This window comes from Leucoraja erinacea, chromosome 3 (assembly GCF_028641065.1).
Source record: "Leucoraja erinacea ecotype New England chromosome 3, Leri_hhj_1, whole genome shotgun sequence".
In the NCBI taxonomy this organism is placed as follows: Eukaryota; Metazoa; Chordata; class Chondrichthyes; order Rajiformes; family Rajidae; genus Leucoraja; species Leucoraja erinaceus.
Window position 1 is genome coordinate 72,391,910 of NC_073379.1, and position 22,045 is coordinate 72,413,954.

Sequence of the window (22,045 nt, forward strand, 5' to 3'; positions counted from 1 at the left end):
GTTGGGTTATGGTAAGAGTTGTGCACGGCGCTTGAAGAACCTGATGGTTGATGGGAAGAAGCTGTTTTTGAATCTGGAGATAATAGTTCTCGGGCTCCTGTACTTTCTTCCCGATGGCAACAGCAAGAAGCATCTTTAATGAAATGAAATGCCTTCTTGAGGGAGCGCTTCCTGTAGATCCTTTAGATGGTCAGTACAGGTGATGCATCCACAATGTTCACCACTTTCTCCAGCTTCCTTTGTTCTTGAGTGGTTGATTTTTCTGAATCGGGCTGTGGTGCAACCAGTCCGCATGTTCCCTACGGTACACTTGTAGAATTTCCACAGAATATTTCTTGACATGCCAAAATCTCCTCAAACATTTGAGGAAGTATTGGTGAGCTTTCTTTGTGATTGCATCAATGTGTTGGGCCTAGCCAAGGAACTTGAAGCTGTTGCGTCTCCACTCTGTCCTGTGATAAAGGTAGGCACATGTTCCCTCAGCTTCCTCTTCTTGAAGTCAACAATCAGCCCCCCAGTTCTACTAACATTGAGAACAAGACCGTTGTCACTCAACCAGATTCTCAATCTCTTTCCTATACTCTGACTTGTTGTTACCCATTGTTGTCTAATGAAGGTAGCATTATCGGTTAATTTGAGGATGTTGGAGCTGTATCTAACTACACAATCCATGGTACAGAGGTAGAGTAGGGAACTGAGCATGCAGGCTTGTGGTGTGCCTGTGTGGGGGAGGAGTTGTTGACAATCTACTGTTTGAAGCCTGCTGATGAGGAAGTAGAGGACGCATTTGCAGAGGGAGGAGCAGAGACCCTGTTCCAAATGTTTGGAAGGGACTGAATGCTGAGCTATAGTCGATAAGAAACAGCCTGACATATGTGCTCCTACTGTCCATGTGGCCCAACATAGAATGGAAAGCCAGCAAGATCGCATATGCTGTCCATCTGGTGTGGTGGCAGGCAAATTGGTGGGTCCATGTCATTACTGAGCCAGGAGTTGATTTGCATCATATCAACCTCTCAGCACTTCATCATAATGGATCACAATGAGTGCCACTGGTTGGTTGTTGATAATACATGTCCCTTTGCTCTTCTTGGGCCCCACTATTATGATGTCCTTTTAAACCAGATGGGTACTGCGGATTGTAGAAGCGAGAGGTTGAAGATGTCTGAAAACTCCAGCCAATTGGTCTGTGCTAGTTTTGAGAATGCAGCCAGATACACCATCTGGAGCGGACACATACTGAGGATTTACTCATTGATTCATACAGCGTGGAAACTGGCCTTTCGGCCCAGCTTGCCTACATTGATCATCAAGCCCCATCTACACTGGGCGGCATGGTGGCAGTAGAGCTACTGCCGTACAGCGCCAGAGACCTGTGTTCGATCCTGACTATGGTTGCAGTCTGTACGGAGTTTAAGTTCTCCGCGTGACCGGCGTGGGTTTTCTCTGAGATCTTCAGTTTCCTCCCACACTCCAAAGACATACAGGTTTGTAACTTAATTGGCTTGGTAAAATTGTCCCTAGTGTGAGTAGGGTAGGGTTGGATCGCTGGGCGGTGTGAACTCGGTGGGTCGAAGGGCCTGTATCTCTCAATTAAACTAAACTAGTTCAATCTGTATCCGTTTGGCCCATATCCCTATCCTATCCATGTACCTGTCTAAATCCCGTACCTTTCTTATAGAAACTTACAAAATTCTTAAGGGGTTGGACAGGCTAGATGCAGGAAGATTGTTCCCGATGTTAGGGAAGTCCAGGACAAGGGGTCACAGCTTAAGGATAAAGGGGAAATCCTTTAAAACCGAGATGAGAAGAACTTTTTTCACGCAGAGAGTGGTGAATCTCTGGAACTCTCTGCCACAGAGGGTAGTTGAGGCCACTTCATTGGCTATATTTAAGAGGGAGTTAGATGTGGCCCTTGTGGCTAAGGGGATCAGGGGGTATGGAGAGAAGGCAGGTACGGGATACTGAGTTGGATGATCAGCCATGATCATATTGAATGGCGGTGCAGGCTCGAAGGGCCGAATGGCCTACTCCTGCACCTCATTTCTATGTTTCTATGTTTCTATGTAAATGTTTCTTAAATGTCGTGATAGTAGCCTCAGCTACCTCTTCCATTTGCTCCTAAGATAGACACAAAATGCGGGAGTAACTCAGCGGGACAGGCAGCATCTCTGGATAGAGGAATAGGTGATGTTTCGTCTGAAGGAAAGTCTCGACCCGAAACATCTGGTGTTGAGAATTATCCTGGAGGATGTTTTGTCGCCCATCCACGCTGATTGCAGTCTGTGGGCCAGGAAGTCGATGAATCAGTTTCCTAGGTCCAAGGTCCAAGAATTTGGACATGGGTTTAGTTGAATTTATGGTGTTGAAGACGGAGCTTTGACTGAGTCTGACAATGATATCCTTGTTATCCAATGTTTCAAGGATGATTGCAGGGCCAGGGAGATGGAGTCTGCCATGGACTGGTTGCAACGTCAGGAAAACTGCAGTGGATCTAGGCTGTAGGGGAGGCTGGAATTGATTTTTTACCATGACTATCCTCTCGAAGCACTGTATGTTAGGTGGATGTTAGAGACACTGGGCGATAGTCATTAAGGCAAGCTACCTTCCTTTTCTTTGGTGCCATGATAGTGATCTTCTTAAAGTAGGTGAGAATCACAGGAAGGAGTAGGAAGAGGTTGAAGCTGTTTATAAATACTCCTACCAACTGGTTCCCACATAAACATAGACATAGAAAATAGGTGCAGGAGTAGGCCATTTGGCCCTTGAAACCAGCACCGCCATTCATTGTGATCATGGCTGATCATCCACAGTCAGTACCCCGTTCCTGCTGTTTTCCCATATCCCTTGATTCCCTTAGCCTTAAGAGCTAAATCTAACTCTCTCTTGCAAGTTAGGGGGTAAGGTGAGGGGGGGGGGGGGGGGGGGGCCGGGAGAGATGGTGAAGGGGGTGAGAGAGGTGGTGGTGGTGGTGGTGAGGGAGTAGAGTAGGGCACCTGGGGGTCATGGGGGGGCGCTTCGGGGGTGTCATGGGGACCAGGGGCACGCTTGTGGGGGGGGGGGGTGTCACGGCTCCGGGTACAGGGACGTGCTCGACTGGGGGTGGGGGCGCAAATCTGACTCCCGCCATCCTGCCCGATCCCGGCTCCGCTCTGCTCATGTTCTCACAATGCGGCTGGGGACTCCATCTGGGCCAGTCACTCTCCACACTTCACTCTCAGGAAGGTCAATCATGTCTGTGATAGCTATCATGGGTACGAGTGCTCCCAAGGCTGTCCGGATGTGAGATGTCATTCTACTGACCCTCTGTTCCTCTGATTACTATTAAATCTCTTCCCTCTTACCTTCAACTTATGTCCTCTGGTTCTCGATTTCCTTACTGTGGGTGAAAGACTATGTGCATCTTCTACACATCTTCTGTTCATGATACACTTCTATAAGATCTCATCTACGCTCCAAGGAATATCGTCCTAGCCTGCCCAACCTGTCCCTACAGCTCAAGCTATACTTGTTGGTGGTATTTTTGAAACACACTCTTCAGATTGGCCTTGTTGAAATCCCCAGTTATGACAAACATACCCTCAAAGGTACTTTGTTTCAACACTTCTGGTAGTTGTGTTCAGGTCATCCTGTGCAAGTTTATGTCCATATAGGATGGGACACGAACTGCTGTCAGGACAGCAGCAGCAGCAAGCAGAAATGGCACTTTACCGTTCACTAATATTCCTGGTCTAGGGTGTAGAAACTTACCAGCACCTCCACATCTGAGCACCACAGGGACACCATTGGACTATGTCACTGAAATATCATTTATTGTAGGACCATTTAATTTTAGTAAAATTCTTGAGTTTGTCTCCAGTTATTTTGTAACTTAAGAGATACAGCATACTTGTTTACTTTTTTAAACTAATAATTCACCTGGCAGTGTCACCTGGAGTGTCCTTGGAATTAATGTATTGTCAACCAACTGAAACAAGAGTTGAACAGATTTATTCTCATATTACCTTGGTACTGTGAAATTCCATTTTGCATACAGTTCAGTAAAAATATTACAATACGTAGGCACAATCATACTTAAGTACAACAGTGTAACTAGTAGCTTCTGGCACCATCTTGTATCCTTCAAGTTCAGAGTTGTTAAAAATGGAATAGTCTTAACTTATCCGTAATTGCCCACTGTTCTGGCGACAGCACTGGGTCAGAGTTGCAGGGATCGGTCTGGGCAGGCGATGTTGTCTATGTCCACCCACTGCTGCTCCGCTACCCCGAGCCCCTGCATACTGGTGTTCCAACATTATCTATGTAATTGCATGACTTCATACAAAAAAAGGTAAAGCAGTGGATCCATGAAAGCAGCAATGAAATAATATGGCATTTAACAGGAGTAGGAAGAAAGGTGCAACTATCTTTAATGAGTTTTTCTGTGAGCTTAGGGCCGGAGACTTAATTACCCTAATCTGGTGAATCTGCAAGGCCAAATTTCTGCACTAGAGGGTGCTGTAGATAGAGAGTTTGTTCTTGTATTTGTAAGAAATTCTGTTCCGTATTTTCAGTGTACATATGTAAGATTCGAATATTTAACTATCACACTTTCCAATTATGCTCGCTTACAAATGTAGCATAGCATCCATATCGCGTGGTTTGACCCTCGACCAAAACAATTGTCCAATTCAACATTAACTTTGCAGGCAACAGGGATGACTGCGATCGAGCTGGATATGGAGGGGGGTTCTTTGGGTTACTGAGAGGTGTTGACATTTGCTTGAAATTCTCATTTCCCTTGTAAAAAGGAACTGCAGATTACAACGTACAAAGTAATTCATAACTACTCGATTTGTAGAATTTCAAAGGTATGAGATTGCAGTTTTGAATGAAACATAAACACACTGATTCAGAAGGTCACAGGTCAAGTCTCATTCCGATGACTTGAGCACATTGTCAGGAATGGCACTTCAGTAGTTTACTGAGTTCAATCTATGTCCGCTCATGCAAGATCCCAAGCAGCTGGCAAGTGTTAGTGTCCTGGGCAATATTTTTATTTTATTTGTTATACTAAATATTGTCTGATCCTTCAACCTGTTGCTTTTTTAAATGTTGTGCATATTTTATTTGATGCTCTCCCTATATTACATAAATGAGGACTACCAAAATGCACCTATTCTGTTGTCTGAAGTGCACTATATCCTGCCTTGTTTCTCTTGATCTCTCTTAAACCTTTGGTGAAATCCTCTTCCAAAGTCTCTCCGTTTTTCAGTTTTAAGGGAACTGCTCTCACTTAGTCCCATTTTTGTTTCCTGATCCAGTCATTTAATGACGTCCCCCCCCCCCCCCCCCCAATATCACCTCTGGAGTTCCTCAATCTTAGCTTGCACGTCTTTAGTAAAAAAACAAACTGCTGGAGAGTCACAATGGGTTGAGCAGCTTCAGTGGAGGCAAAGGGTTAGTCGATGTTCACTCTCTTTCCTCAGCTACTATTTCATGTTGAACCAGAGTAACTGCCCCCCAGCTGAGTTTCCGAAATGTTGAGTACCACAGTAAAAGAATGCTTCTGTTCCATTTGAGTAGTTTTGCAGACTGGCTTTGCATCAGCTTTCCAGTCTTGTAACTTTCAGATTCGACTACTTTCAGTGCTTTATGGCTGGCTTTATTTTTCAGGTCATCCAAAATCACTGCCTTAATCCTAGTCCAAACCAAGTTGTGGTCCTCATTTTCAAACAACTGTTAACTGTTTTCACACTGCATTTCTCTTTCCCTCCCCACCCCCCCATCACTTTATCCTTCATCTCCGCCTCATTTGGCAATTTCTGTAACTTCCATACAACTCTAAAGAAGATGGCATTCCACCAGGGAAGGATTTCTGTGCATTCAGAATTCCTTTTGCTTCACCACTGACAGCAGTACTTTCTCCTGTCTTTATCTAACTACCCCTACATGCATTCATCTCTTTAATCATCCTCGATGGCACTTTTGAAACTCATCTCAGACAAAGCTAATGATTGCCAGAGCATGAAACGTCATCTTTGGTTTGGCATTAATGTATGTTTGATTGTGCTTCTGTCAAAAGCTGTGGGACATTTACTTTATTAATGACATAATATAAATGCAAGTTGTTGGTTGTTTGAAAGTTATGCTGAAATGTGATAGTGGATGAAGAGTTGCATAGTCCATGGTTAGAAGTTGCTATATCGAAGCAGACGGAGCTTCTGTTTTTGGACAGGGAACTCTTCTCATAGAATGTTATATATTTTAACTTAAGGGCTTTTTCTGTATTGCGTGTCTGGTTAATTTGTGAGAAAGTCTAAATAGAATAGATAATACTGTCCATCACTGCCATTCCAGTGCTAAGCAGGGGAAGCACACACAGAGTCCAGGGACACAGAGAGGGAAACAGAGAGACACAGGGAGGGGCACAGAGGGAGAGGGGGTGGGGGGGGCGCAGAGAGGGAGGGGGATAGAGTTTGAAGGTTTGAAGGGGGGTGCGTCGTCACAGGGTTCCCAAAAGCAATACTCCCTTGCTGCTGGCTCCGTCGCTGCAGGCTCCAGACAGGGCCCGAGCTGCAGGGGGGGGCCCGAGAAAGGGGGGGGGGGGGGGGGGGGGGTGGGGTGACGGCACTCGCAGCACGAGCAAGAAGACAGCGTTTATTTATTTTTTTCAAAGGTCTATCAGACTTGTGAACACCTGGGCTGGGCTTGCGAGCGACGCGGCCGGGCGACGTCACTCACAGCGCGTAAACACAGCGTGCACCCATTGTGACGTCATCATCCAAAACCAGCGGTTTTATTTTCTACGTTATTTGAGATTTGTGAACATTTTGATTAATAACTCGAGAAATAATACATGAATTTTTCAGACGAGGCTATTTCGGAGTCCACGGGATAAATCTCTATCGGAATATGTAAAAAAAAAAAATTTTTTCTTCGAGCAGATATCACACACACACACACACACACACACACACACACACACACACACACACACACACACACACACACACACACACACACACACACACACACACACACACACACACACACACACACACACACACACACACACACAGAGGTTTATAGTTATACTAGACCGAGTGCAGACCCGTTGGGTCTGTTTCCCCAACGCGGGTTTTGGGGGGGGGGGGGGGGCTGCTGCATCACACTCACACTAACCACCCCCCAAAACACACAGGTGAGGGGAGGGGGGAGAGGAAGATGGGGTGGGGAGTGGGGAGGGTGAGAAGAGGGGAGGTAGGGGAGAGGGGGGGAGGAGGAAACGGGAGAGATTTGGGGGAGGGAGAGGAGAGTGGGGTAGGGGGAGGAGAGCGGGGAGGGCAGGAAGGGGGGAGAGGGGTAGCGGGGAGTGGTGCAAGAGAGAGGGGAAGGGGGGTGGCGGGGGAGGGGGGTGAGAGGGGGGTGGGAGGGGAGGCGGGAGAGAGGGGGTGAGGAGAGAGGGGAGGAGGGTGAGGAGAGGAGAGGGAGATGGAGAGGGGGGAGAGACATCCCTACCAAGGACAGCGTCATCAATGCAACTTTCTGAAGAAGCCCTGTATGATTTTTTTTTTAGTGCTTCAGTGAGATCATCTCGCAGATTCCTCAAAGTTAGTGTATAAAGTTAACCTGCTTAGAAAGGTTTTCATCTATCTGAATACTTCCTCTGATTCTCTTGTTAGTTACCTGGTAGACAACAATTCCAGTTCGGTCTTAGTTGTAATCGAACTTAGTTGAATTTTTTAAATGGCAGCACACGCACACGCACACACACACACACACTCACACTCACACTCACACACACACACACACGCACATATATACATACACACATACATGCATATATATATCTGTGTGTGTGTGTGTGTGTGTGTATTTGTATATATTTAAAAAAAATGATTGATATATATATTGTTACAGATACATGTCACCGTTTTCAGACTCTTTTACCACCTTCTCGATGGCATGTGAAATGAGAGTGTGGCTAGTGGGGTTTAGGTCTTTGATGATGGACTGGGCAGTGTTCACCACTTTTTGCAATCTTTGTTCAGCGAGGAAATCTTTGTTTAAAGGCACCTTGATAATAGACGATTTCAAAAATGTTTCTGCAATACATTTTTCTGTTTATATTTCTTAAAGGCTTGTTAAATGCTCTATATTATAGTCTTTATCTATATGTCATATTTTTTACTTTCGTGAGCATTAATATGACCAAAAATAAATGACTAAATTTGATAAAAAGTTAATTGTAAGTATGGCTTAGACTGTGCGGACATTAGTACAATTCACTGCAGAACAAAATAACTTGACAAAATACTCAGTTTTTCCACATATTTAGATAATGCACTGTTTCAACTGAACTGTAGAGGACACTAGTGTACTTTCACCTTTTCTACTATTCATTGTGAAGGGTATTTATTTCTGTAAGATCTTGCCAGTTCAGTGGACTTAATTATATTAATGGATTCTGCTCCATGACAGCAAATTGATTTTCAGAAAGTAGTGAGTTTCAGATAGACAATAGTGTTTCTGAAGTAAATTCAGGTCGCATTACATCGCCAAAGAAAATTAGGATGAAAGGAGAAATTGAGAGGCAAGGTTAAAAACTTGGTCAAAGAACTGTGCATTGAATCTACAATTTATAAAGCTGCAATTAAAAGGCTCAGTTCTGGAACCAAATTTTATACGGGGTGGAGCTGAAGATGCTGGAAATTCCAGCTTCCGTTGTGTGGCGGCAGGAAAAACAAGTAGAAGTTATTACCGGTAAGTTGGAGGAAATGGACAATTCAGTTTGATGGCAAATGATTTTAGATTTGAAGTATAGATAGGAAGGTTCATTGTTCACACATTATACTTGTTTATGGTTTAGAAGGCAATGAGCGAAATGCAGGCAAATGGAACTACCTCAGTAAACCAACTAGGTTAGCCAAAATGAATACTTCCATACTATATAGCTCTATGAATCAGTTCATTGAGTATCCTGAGTACTGTGCCACTTCCAGTCAGTTGCAGTATTACCATGCTGTGATCCACAGCAAGGTGCCAGGTTACGTTACCTTGCACTGGATCACAACGCTTATCTGCTCTGATTCAAGTCAAGTTCATTGTCATATTCACAGGTGCGTTGAGGTACAGGTACAATGAAAATCTTGCTTGCAGCAGGCACCTAGAGATGGACTGTTGCACTGCTGGTTTTAAGTTTCTTTATCTTCTTCTCTAGCCACAGGCGAGGTCCCAAAGGACTGGAGAGTGTTGTTCCGTCATTTAAGATGGGAAGTAGAGATAAAACAGGGATTTATAGGCCGCGTGAGTCCCGTGTCATTGGTAGGGAAAACATTAGAATGGATGTTGTCTGCATAGATTTCAGTAAGACATCTGATAAGGTTCCCCCATGGTAGGCTGATTCAGAAGTTTAAGATGCACAGGATTAATAGTGACTTGGTCACATGGATTTCTTACTACCTTACTGAACAAAGGATAATATTCCGGCTGAAAGTAAGAGTTTTGCAAGGATCTGTGCTGGGACCGCTACTGTTTGTGACGTATAGAAATGACTTAGACGTAAATGTAGACAGGTTAGTCAGGAAGTTACTTCTGGACTTTGTCATAAGGTCATACATGATAGGATCGGAATTAGGCCATTCAACTCATCAGGCTCATCATTCAATCATGGCTGATCTGTCTCTCCCTCCTAACCCCATTCTCCTGCCTTTCCCCCATAATCCCTGATACCCATACTAATCAAGAATCTATCTATCTCAGCCTTAAAAAATATCCATTGACTTGGCCTCCACAGCATTCTGTGACAAAGAATTCCACAGATTCACCACCCTCTGACTAAAGAAATTCCTCCTCATCTCTTTCCTAAAGGAAGTCCTTTAATTCATATGTCAACCCACTCATTCCTGGGATCATTCTTGTAAACCTCCTCTGGATCCTATCCAGGGCCAGCACATCCTTAGATATGGTGCCCAGAATTGCTCACAATCCTCCAAATGCGGCCTGACCAGCATCTTATAGAGCCTTAGCATTGCATCCCTGTTTTTGTATTCTAGCCCTCTTGAATTAAATGCTAGCATTGCATTTGCCGATTTGACTTGCATGTTAATTTTTTGGGAATCCTGCACCAGCAGTCCCGAGTCCCTTTGAATTCTCTGAATTCTCTCCCCATTTAGAAGATATTCTACACCTTTATTCCTACTACCAAAATGCCTGACTCCACACTTTGCTTCACTATATTCCATCTGCTATTTCTCTGCCCCCTCTCCCGGCCCCTGCTTTCTCTGCACTATCTGCCCCTCCACCTATTTTTGTATTATTTGCAAAACCATCAATCCACTCATCCAAATCATTGATATACAATGTGAAGAGTAGCGGCCCCAGCACCGCCCCCTGGGGAACTCTGCTAGTCATTGGCAGCCAACCAGAAAAAGCCCCCTTTTGTTGCCACTCTTTGCCTTCTGCCCTCCAGTCAACCTGCTATCCATGCTAGTATCTGCACGTATTCTGTAACCTCATCCGTTATAATGTCCATTACACCAATCTTTGAATGTCAAGCTGACTGCCTCAATTGTGTTAGATCAATAACCTCAATGATCTTGTTCCATTGTCTCTTTGTTCTTCTTATCTAGGCTCCCTGCATAGGGGTAATTCTTCTGGTCATCTTTGTGTCCAGGTCAGTCCACCTGGTATTTTGTGGACTCTACTAATGGGTCAAATGCCATTGTCCCGCTCTGCATCACGGGATGCAGACTCCCCCAAACGGAATATGAAGTGCTGTTCCTCCAATTTCGGTGCTGCTCGCTGTGCTGGAAGAATGTGGTAGAAGAGAGGTTCGTAAAGTTGGAGGGCAGGAGGGATCTTCACAGATGGGGGACAGTTAGAGAGGAGGTCAGCGGGGTGCAGCAGCATCTATGGTGAAGAAACTGACCCACTTCTGCCGGTGGGTGGGGACAAGAAGAAAGAGAGGACCCGCAGGGTGGACTTCTACTAATATCCCAAATTATTGTCTCGCTCTGCATCACCCTCCCTAATATCCTTTCACATGGCAGAAAGGCCAAGGCAGAAAGCGGGTGCCAGTGGTAAACATTTTTCAGGATTGCCTAGATTGTATAGTGAGCACCATCATGTGACATGTGGCCTTGTTGTTGTTGTTGAATGGGGAAAACACTGCATGATGTGTGGTAACATTTTTAGCGGTAAGAAATTTCAGAGTAATATTATTTTCATGCCAGAAGATTATTTAGAGCACTGCCTAGGCTGTGCCAAATTTTAGATTTTTAAATTAGATTTGCATCAATTGCAGTTGTATGTCACGTATTATCTGAAGATGTATTTGAATTTATCAGTAAAATTCATCTGGCTGTTTAATAATAAATTATGGCTTGCATTGTGTAAGACCTTAAATGTAAAACATGCCTGGCATTTGGTTCTCTATCTCAGTTCAGTAACCTATGGCATCCTCAGTTACCACCCGCATGCCATTTATCACACAATTATCAATCATTAACCCATAAGATTTTAGAACGTCCTGAAGGCTGTTTGTAATTCCCCCCCCCCCCCCCCCCCCCCCCCCCCAGTTAATTGGATTTTGATTGCTGCAACTCCTATATTCATCTACTTGTTCGATTGTATAACTGTGAGGATCCTGCCTTAACTGTGATCTGCTTTTCTAGAACTCTGCCTTAGTCTAAACAATTTGTACAGAAATTCCCCACAGACCACCAAGCATGATATGACAGACAATATCAGCCCTGCCTTTGCATTTCAGCCACTAGATGGAAAACCTTCACATATTTATGTTCATGTGCTTGCAACTAACTGGTCCTTGCATGTAACAGATATTTTATTTATTCATTTGTTTTGGTCACACCGGAGTCATTATTTATAATAGTTTGTTTTTGAGTGTCAATTAATTATTTCAGTGAATATTTTCATCTTTGATTTCATTTTGTGGAGTTGCTAAGCTTGTCCCATCCTTTATTGTCTAAATGCATTTGAGTTATAGAGTCATAGAACTATACGGCACAGGAACGGGTCAGTTCTTTGACTCAACTTGTCCATGGTGGTCAACTTGCCTAATTGTGCTGGTTCCACATGCACCTGACCCATATCTCACTAAAACACCTATATTCATCTACTTGTTCAAGTATGTTTTAAATGTTATAACTGTACCCGCCTCTACAACTTTCTCTGGCAGCTCGTGTTCCCCCCCCCCCCCCCCCCCCCCCCCCCCCCCCCCCCCCACCATCATCCCACCCCCCACCCTCGGGTTTCTCTGTTCTGCATAGACCACGAGGGCTCTACCATTTACTGTGGAATTCTGCCCTGATTTTTCATTCCAAAATGCAATAACTCACATTTGTCTGAATTAAACTCCAGCTGCCATTCCTCGGCCTGTTGGCCCAGTTGACCAGGATCCTGTTATAATTGTACACATCCATTTTTGTCCTCCACTGCATCCCAATTTTAATGTCATTTGCAAATAGTTTAGTGACATTTTAAAAAACCTTAATATTGCATGTTTGCTGTTCATTCCTTTTAATAGAACTTGCTGCAGAGCATGATCAGCGTAGACCAGGAAGATAGAGATTTTATTCGGAGTTTACATTACCCAGAGGAGGAGTACCACCTTAAATTATTGAAAAATGTAAGTACATTTATAGAAAGACATTTTAAGAGCTAAATCAGAAATTCATATTGTAATGCATGTGTTTTAAGTAGAAAAGATGGAATCGCTTTTCATGTCTGTTTCGTAGTGAAAGTTGCAATCTTATGTGGTGCTACTTTCAAAATAGATTGCATATGAAATCATTGTTCTGGTCCTCGTACAATTTTTTTACTATTCTGGAATTATGGCAAGAGTAGAGCTGACACCTAAAATCCTGCGTGGAGGTAGAAGAGACAGCGCAGCGGGTAGAGTTGCTGCCTTACATCATCAGAGACCCGGGTTAGATCCTGACTGCGACTGCTGTCTGATTGGAGTTTGTACATCCTCCTCATGACCACGTGGGTTTTCTCCGGGTACGCTCCAGTTTCCTCCCACACTCCAAAGACGTACAGGTTTGTAGGTCTATTGGCTTCGTTAAAATTGTAAATTGTTCCTCATGTTAGTGTATGGGGTGATCGCTGGTGGGCCGAAGGGCCTGTTTTCACACTGTATCTCTAAATTAAACTAAACTAAAATTGCAGATGCTGAAATCTGGGACGACAAAACAATTTGCTGGAGGGACTCAGCAGGTTGAGCAACATCTATTCAGGGATGAATGGGATGGGAAGGAATTGTCAGCGTTTCGGATCGAAACACTTCATCATAAATCATTGAGCAAATTTGGTGTAGTTACTCAGTTTGCTATGTGGTACATGTTAGGGACAATTTCCTTAACTGTATTTTTTATTTGTATGATGTGCTGGTTAGATTGCATCTGAGGTACTGCATTGCTTCTGTACCTCAGGAGTTGGTCCAGCGGGGGATGCACTGCATATTCACCAGAGTAATACCAGAGAAGGAAGGGTTAAACACAGCAGGTTTGCATTCCTTTAAGTATAGAAGGTTACGGGATGATATTGTCATTAAATGATTTGAGACGTTTAATGACAAGGGAATTCAAAATGTGGGCGTAACTTTTTTGGTGAGAGCCAGGCCACCCAGCAGTTACATCTTAGTTTAGTTTAGAGATACATGTGGAAACAGGCCCTTCGGCCCACCGGGTGCGAGCCGACTAGCGATCCCCACATATTAACACTATCCTACACACACTAGGGACAATTTTAAATTTACCAAGCCAATTTACCTACATACCTGTATGCCTTTGGAGTGTAGAAGGAAACCGAAGATCTCGGAGAAATCCCATGGGGAGAACGTACAAACTCCATACAGACAGCACCCATAGTCGGGATCGAACCCGGGTCTCCAGCGCTGCAAGGCAGTAACTCTACCGCTGCGCCATCGTGCATCACAAAAAGTAGTAAAAATTACTAAATCGTTTCACAGTTCCAAATTTTGAAATCGGATTTGGACTTTTGTCAGGAAAGGGTTTTGTGGAATAGGCTCTTTCTGTTTCTGTTTTGCTTGATAGTGTATGACTTGCTGCTTCCTCTTGCAGATGGTCTCTTCTCTGGTGAAGCAACTTCAAGACGATCAATGTGACAGAAGTTCCATGTTTTTGAGGCAAGTGTCTGGTTTGAAATAGAATATGAAATAATTTAAAACCTCATAAACCATGATTGATGTGAACATTAAAAAAAAAATCAGGCCCTTTTCCACTGCTAACTTTTTCTGTCCTAATAAAGGGAGAAATTTATGTACTGAAATTGCGGGTTACATTCTTGCTGCTCGTTTAAGTTCATTGTAAATGTAGTTATGTTTACGTAGTTATGTTTAATGTGAAGCACCCTGAAGGGGTAAAACTGCATGGAATATAAATCTAGTGCCCTGTTGAATCTTGTTTACAGAGTCCCTGTAGCCGCTCTTTAATCCTAACTGCCATTGATTAAAATCTTGAGTTGATTATAATATTGAGCAAATATTATTCCCCTTTGCACTCACTAAGGATTTCAAATGCATCCTTAAAATTGCTTTATTGCGAAGAAAGTCGATTGGTTTATTTTAATTGATTCTTCAATTTAAAGATATAGGTTGTATATTTCTCTCAATGTCCCTTAAATTAATATTCTTTCACAGATGATGGTGTATCATGTTGAAGCAAACTTAAATATTCCATCCATTCTGCTCTATAGTTCAATTGTAGAAAGCATACAAAATGAAGTCAAGCTCAGATATATTTGTTTTGATTACTTTTTCTCCTTTTCCATTTACTTGTTCTCATGTTGTACTTGTATGATTGTAACTAGAACTTCCGATGCAGTTATTCATGAGTGTTGATCTGCCTCTTCTCACTTCACAGCACATCTTGTTGCTGCTCCCGAAACCTATTATAGACACGTTAGATATTACGAAATTAGAGTATGTGCGGCACAGTTATTGCTTATTCTAACTGCCACATCATACCATTTGAACTAAGGGAATCAATCGCAGCCATGTTCTATTTGAAGATTTAGGCAGGGATAACATTTATTATCTGTCCCCAATTGACCTTAAAAACATGGTGATGAGTCAATTTAGTGAACCACTGCCATCCTGCTAATGAGTCTACTCCCAGTGCAACTTCAGCTCTTGGAGTGATTTCCCTTTGCCCTTTGACCAGTTTACCTGGGTATTTTGATGCTATACTGGGTCAAATGCTGCCTTGATGCCAATGGCTGCTTCTCTTACCTCACTTTTTTTGTTTGAGATTGGATCAGCTAAAATGAATCCAGGCAAAATCTACATTTGTGCGTGGCATCTTCCATCATTTTGCTGATGATTGAAAGTAGAGTAATTTGGTGACAACTCGATTGTATTATTTTGTTTTTTGTGAACAGAATACATCTGGACAATATTTCACATACTTGGGCAGATGGCATTTCTATAATTGTACTGTCAGAGCTTGACTAGAGACACAGTTAGGCCTCTGGGCGTTCCGATAACTTGTTGCATTCTGTGCTTTTGGCCATTTCATGATACCTTGATGAGTTGATCAAATTGGCAGAAAACTGGCTGTGCATCTAAGGAGAAAGCTGAGAAGGATTACACACCTGCCGCTTCTGGTTGATCATAAGGGTGAATAATTTGTACTGTTATTTAAGAAGGGCAGCCAGGACAAACCAGGGAACTACCGGCTGATGAACCTGAGAACAACGGTAGGAAATTTACTGGAGGGGATTCTTAGAGACAGGATCGACCAGCATTTGAATAGGCATACCACCTCCATCCCCCACCAGGATGGCCTCAAAGCCCTCCGGTTCTTCCTCGACCAGAGGAGCAACCTATACCCAGCCACCGACACTCTCCTCCGCCTAGCGGAGTTGGTCCTCACCCTCAACAACTTTACGTTTGACTCCTCCCATTTCCTCCAAACACAAGGCGTAGCTATGGGCACACGCATGGGCCCCAGCTACGCCTGCCTCTTTGTCGGGTACGTTGAACAATCCTTGTTCAATACGTACCAGGGCCCTATTCCCGACCTCTATCTCTGTTACATTGGCGGCTGCTTTGGGGCCACCTCCTGCACCCACACACAACTGACTGACTTCATCCACTTCACCACTAACTTCCATCCGGCACTCCAATACACCTGGACCATTTCCGACACTTCCCTACCATTCCTTGACCTCACCATCTCCATCGCAGGGGACAGACTTCTGACCGACATACACTACAAACCCACTGACTCACATGGCTATCTGGACTACACGTCTTCCCACCCTGCCCCCCTGTAAAGACTCCATCCCCTTCTCCCAATTCCTCCGCCTACGCCGCATCTGTTCCCAGGATGAGACGTTCCACACCAGGGCATCGGAAATGTCCTCGCTCTTCAGGGAACAGGGATTCCGCCACCATAGATGAGGCTCGCACCAGGGTCTCATCCATACCCCGCAACACTGCTCTCTCTCCCCATCCCGCACTCGCAACAAGGGCAGAGTCCCCCTAGTCCTCACCTTTCACCCCACCAGCCGGCAAATACAACAAATAATCCTCTGCCATTTCCGTCACCTCCAATGTGACCCCACCACTCGCCACATCTTCCCATCTCCCCCCATGTCTGCCTTCCGCAAAGACCGCTCCCTCCGCAACTCCCTTGTCAATTCTTCCCTTCCCTCCCGTACCACCCCCTCCCCGGGCACTTTCCGTTGCAACCGCAAGAAATGCAACACCTGTCCCTTCACCTCCCCCCTCGACTCCATTCAAGGACCCAAGCAGTCGTTCCAGGTGCGACGAAGGTTCACCTGTATCTCCTCCAACCTCATCTACTGCATCCGCTGCTCCAGATGTCAGCTGATTTACATCGGTGAGACTAAGCGGAGGTTGGGCGATCGTTTCGCCGAACACCTCCGCTCAGTCCGCAATAACCTACCTGAACTCCCGGTGGCTCAGCACTTCAACTCCCCCTCCCATTCCCAATCCGACCTCTCTGTCCTGGGTCTCCTCCATTGCCAGAGTGAGCAACACCGGAAATTGGAGGACCAGCACCTCATATTCCGCCTGGGTTGCTTGCGTTCGGTTGGCATGAACATTGAATTCTCCCAATTTTGCTAGCCCTTGCTGTCTCCTCCCCTTCCTTAACCCTCGAGCTGTCTCCTCCCATCCCCCCGCCCTCGGGCTCCTCCTCCTCCCTTTTTCCTTCCTTCTCCCCCCCCCCCCCCCCACCCATCATCAGTCTGAAGAAGGGTTTTGGCCCGAAACGTCACCTATTTCCTTCGCTCCATAGATGCTGCTGCACCCGCTGAGTTTCTCCAGCATTTTTGTGTACCTTTGAATAGGCATCATGGGTTTAAACGTGGGAAATCATGTTTCATATAGAGCTTTTTTATAATGTCACCAAGAGGATTGATGAGGGCAGGACAGTGTGTACAGAAATGGCAAATGCAGTTTAATCCAAGCAAATGTGAGTTGTGTAGGAAGGAACTGCAGATTTAGACCGAAGATAGACACAAAATACTGGACTAACTCAGTATCTTCTGAATTTGTAGTCGGCAGGGCAGTACTCTGCATATCGCCAACTTGGATGTGTTGTGTATACTACATGCTGTTAGTGCCCCCTTAAAACTGTCTAGTGAAGGTGATTTGACTATATTCTTGTCTAGTTTATTCCATTCCCTTAAGGTTCTTACAAAGATTGAGTTCTTATCAATATCTGTCCTGCGAATGGGATTTCTATTTGCATATCATTTTTCAGTAGGACAGGAAGCTCCTCTGGAGAGAAGGAATGGGTGACTTTTTGGGTCAAGACCCTTCTTCAGAGTCAGGGGAGAGGGAGACTAGAGATATGGAGGGTAATCTATCCTGGAAATGTAGAATGGTTGATTGTTAGCTGAGGGGAAGGTGACAACGAGGCATACAACGAGTAAAATTAATCAGGAGGACAGTGAAACTAATCGGGAAACTAGGGTGGGGGAAGGATGGAGAGAGAGAAAGCAAGGGTTACTTGAAGTTAGAGAAATCAAAATTCATACAGCTGGGTTGTAAGCTGCCCAAGCGAAATATCAGCTGCTGTTCCTCCAATTTGCGTTGGACCTCTGACTGTGCAGGAGGCCCAGGACAGGAAGGTTAGTATGGGTAGGAAGGAACTGCAGATGCTAGTTACCCCGAAGATAGACAAAAAACGCTTGAGTAACTCAGTAAGACAGGCAACATCTCTGGATAGAAAGAATGGATGATGTTTTGGGTGGAGACCCTTCTTCAGACCTGTCTCAGGTTAGTATGGGAATGGGAGGGTGGGAGATAAAGTCTTTAGCAACCAGGAGATCACATAGGCCTAGGCGGAATGAGCGGAGGTGTTCAGCGAAATGATCCCCGAGCCAGCAATTCGGACTCGCCGATATAGTGGAGTTCATACCTGGAACAGTGGATACAGTAGATGAGGTTGGAGGAGGTGCAAGTGAATCTCTGCCTCATCTGAAAGGACAGTTGGGGTCCTTGGATGTAGTCGAGGGGGGAGGTAAAGGGACAGGTGTTGCAACTCCTGTTGTAACTGGGAGGAGGAGGATGAGCAAGAGCGGAGCTACGGGATACTGAGGGGACCCATGTGAGGGCCTCATCTATGATAGAAGAGGGGAACCCCCTTCCCTAAAGAATTAAGGACATCTCGGATGTCCTGGTATGGATCACCTCATCTTGGGCGCTGATGTAGCCTAGACGGAGGAAATGGGAGTAGGGGATAGAGTCTTTGCAGGAGGCAGGGTGGGAAGAAGTGTAGTCATGACAGCTGTGGGAGACAGTACGTTTAATATAGATGTCAGTGGATAGTGTATATATATCTCCGTGATGAAGATGGTGAGATCAAGAAATGAAAGGGAGATGGCGGAGATGGTCCAAGTGAATTTGAGTGCAGGATAAAAATTGTTAGAGAAGTTGATAAAGTCAGTGAGTTCTGCATGGGTGCAGGAGGCAGTCCCGATGCAGTCGTCAATGTAGCGGAGATGGAGTTCGGGGATAGCGCCAGTGTGCGCCTGGAACAGGGATCGTTCAACGTACCCTACAAAGAAGCAGGCATAGCTGGGGCCCAAGCGAGGGCCCATGACTACACCTTGGACTTGGAGAATGTGGGAAGGGTTGAAGGAGAAGCTGTTGAGAGTTGTACTTGGGGAGATCGGATGTAAGGGGAATGTATATTATTAATGACAAGACCCGTAACAATATTGATGTACAGAGGGTTCTTGGGGTCCAGGTCCACAGCTCCCTGAAAGTGGCAATGCAGGTAGAGAGAATGGTAAAGAATGCATACGGTATGATTGCCGTCAGCAGTCAGGGCAATGAGTATGTGTCGGGAAGTAATGTTGTAGCTTTAGAAACATTTGTTAAGCCGCATTTTGAGTATTTTGTGCATTTCCGGTTGCCCCATTACAAGGAGAATTTGGAAGCTGTGGAGAGGGTGCAGGTTTACCAGAATGCTACCTGGAGGAAGTGTAGAACGTTTTGGTATCCTTCTAGTGTAGGATACTAAAACTAGGGGGTGTAGGCTTGAGGTGAAAGGGGATATATTTAAGAGGGACCACAGGGGTGGCGTTTTCATTCAGAGGGGCGCCCTTATCTGGAATGAGCTGCCGGAGGAAGCGGGCCCATACGAAGCTTTTCAAAAAGGAGGGTGGCATGACAGGATTACAGAAAATGTAATGTGAAATAATGTGCGTGCTGCGTGCATCACAAGCGCGAAGCGTGACATCCCTCGATGCCGGGGTCCAGGGCCCGCTTAAGGGTCCTGGAAGCTCAAGGGTTTTAGATGCTCTCTGATGCATTCTGAGCCTTATTTTGGAGCATTTTTGCATCAAATGTATGACCAATATTTCAGAAATTAACAGGAATCTGAGTAGCTTTGTCACACAAAGGGTGGTTGGTGTATGGAACAAGCTGCCAGAGGAGGTAGTTAAGGCTGGGGCTATCCTAATGTTTAGGAGACATTTGGACACGTACATGGATAGGACAGGTTTAGATGGATATGGGCCAAACGTGTGTGAGTGGGACCAGTTTACATGGGACATGTTGGTCGGAGTGGGCAAGTTGGGCTGAAGGGCCTGTTTCCACACTGCATCATTCTTTGACTAAAAAGTTAAGAAAAATGCATGTAGATAAGTAGAGCAGATTTGAAAGAGGAGTGAAATGTAAAGGCAGAGTGAGGTTTATGGGTGGAAAGGAACATAGGAAAGGAGGGGGGAGAGTGAACTTCGGCAGATGGGTGAAGGGAAAATAGACACAAAGTGCTGGAGTAACTCAGCGGGTCAGTCAGCATCTCTGGAGAACATGGATAGGTGACATGTCACAGAGTGCTGGAGTAACTCAGTGAGTCAGGCAGCATCTGTGGAGAACATGAATAGGTGACATGTCACAGAGTGCTGGAGTAACTCAGTGGGTCAGGCAGCATCTCTGGAGAAAAGATATAGATTATATTTCGGGTCAAGACCCTTCAGTAATATTCATGATGTGACATACATAGACATTCCTGAATGTTACCCAAACAATTGTGAGCTACTTTGTTATGGTGCCTTGGGTGATGCAGGACAGGACATGAGCTTTGGGACATGGTGTGAAGCTGTTGCCGTCTGTCCCAGCCTGGTAAAAACCTGGATGGAGTGGATGTGGAGAGGATGTTTCCACTTGTGAGAGAGTCTAGGACCAGTGGCCACAGCCTCAGAATTAAAAGACATTCCTTTAGGAAGAAGATGAGCAAGAATTTCTTAAGTCAGAGGTGGTGAACTGTGGAATTCATTGCCACAGACAGCTGTGGAGGTCAAGTCAATGGACATTTTTCAGGAGGAGATTGATAGATTCTTGATTGATACGGTCAGAGGTAATGGGGATAAGGCAGGAGAATGGGTTTGAGAGGGAAAGATAGATAGTCATAGTGATACAGTGTGGAAACAGGCCCTTCGGCCCAGCGTGTCCCATCTACACTAGTCCCACATGCCCACGTTTGATCCATATCCCTCCAAACCTGTCCTATCCATGTACCTGTCTAACAGTTTCTTAAATTTTGCGATAGTCCCTGCCTCCACTACCTCCTCTGGCAGCTTGTTCCATACACCTACCACCCTTTGTGTGAAAAATATACCCCTCAGATTCCTATTAAATCTTTTGCCCTTCACCTTAAACTTATGTCCTCTGCTCCTCGATTCAACTACTCTGGGCAAAAGACTCAACCATATCTATTCAATCATGATTTTATACACCTCTATTTGATCATCCCTCATCCTCCTGTGCTCCATGAAATAGAGTCCCAGCCTACTCAACCTCTCCCTATAACTCTGGCCCTCTAGTCCTGGCAACATCTTCGTAAATCTTCACTGTACCCTTTCCAGTTTGATGACATCTTTCCTATAACATGGTGCCCAGAACTGAATACAATACTCTGAATGCGGCCTCACCAACTTCTTATGCAACTGCAACATGACTTCGGACGGCCACTTCGGACGGCCACGGGAAGCTATAGAGGCGGATAAAATGACGACTTTAAAGGACATTTCGACAGATATAGCCTCATTTAACATGATTTGTAGTGTCCCACAACACAATCAGGTTTGTCCTCTTTGTTAAGATGGTGCTTTGTCATTATAAGGACAACATGATGTAACTTTTACTAATTATATAATGGACATGTAGAACTGGCACATGTAGATCTGTGACAAAGAGGCAAGTAGGTTAATCCTTTATGCTTGGCTCATTCCCTACCATCAGATCCGGTCTGATAACCATAGCTTGATTAGTGATCATATCATCAAGTCACTCTTAGTAATAGACTTTGATATTGAAATCCCCAACCATACATACATTCTATGCTTTGTTACTTTCCATGCTTCTTTTCAAGTGTTGTTCAATAAAACACTGCATCTTCAGTTGAAAGAGGGCTATAGATAGTGATCAAGAGGTTTCATGTCCCACATTTCATCTGCTACCATGAAATTTCAAGGAATCTGAGATCATATTGAAGACTCCCAGGGCTTCTCTCTTGCCTGGAAACCTCCAGTGTAT

At 44.7% G+C, this 22,045-nt stretch overlaps 1 protein-coding gene across 3 annotated transcripts in view; it reads left to right on the forward strand.

Moving 5' to 3' along the window:
- fancc (FA complementation group C) overlaps positions 1 to 22,045 on the forward strand; it is a 138,783-nt gene that overhangs the window by 48,150 nt on the left and 68,588 nt on the right. For all 3 annotated transcript variants that reach the window (XM_055632921.1, XM_055632922.1, XM_055632920.1), the window contains exons 5-6: positions 12,530 to 12,631; positions 14,088 to 14,152. In XM_055632921.1, the coding sequence (XP_055488896.1) occupies positions 12,530 to 12,631; positions 14,088 to 14,152 (167 nt within the window). The remainder of the gene's footprint in view (positions 1 to 12,529; positions 12,632 to 14,087; positions 14,153 to 22,045) is intronic.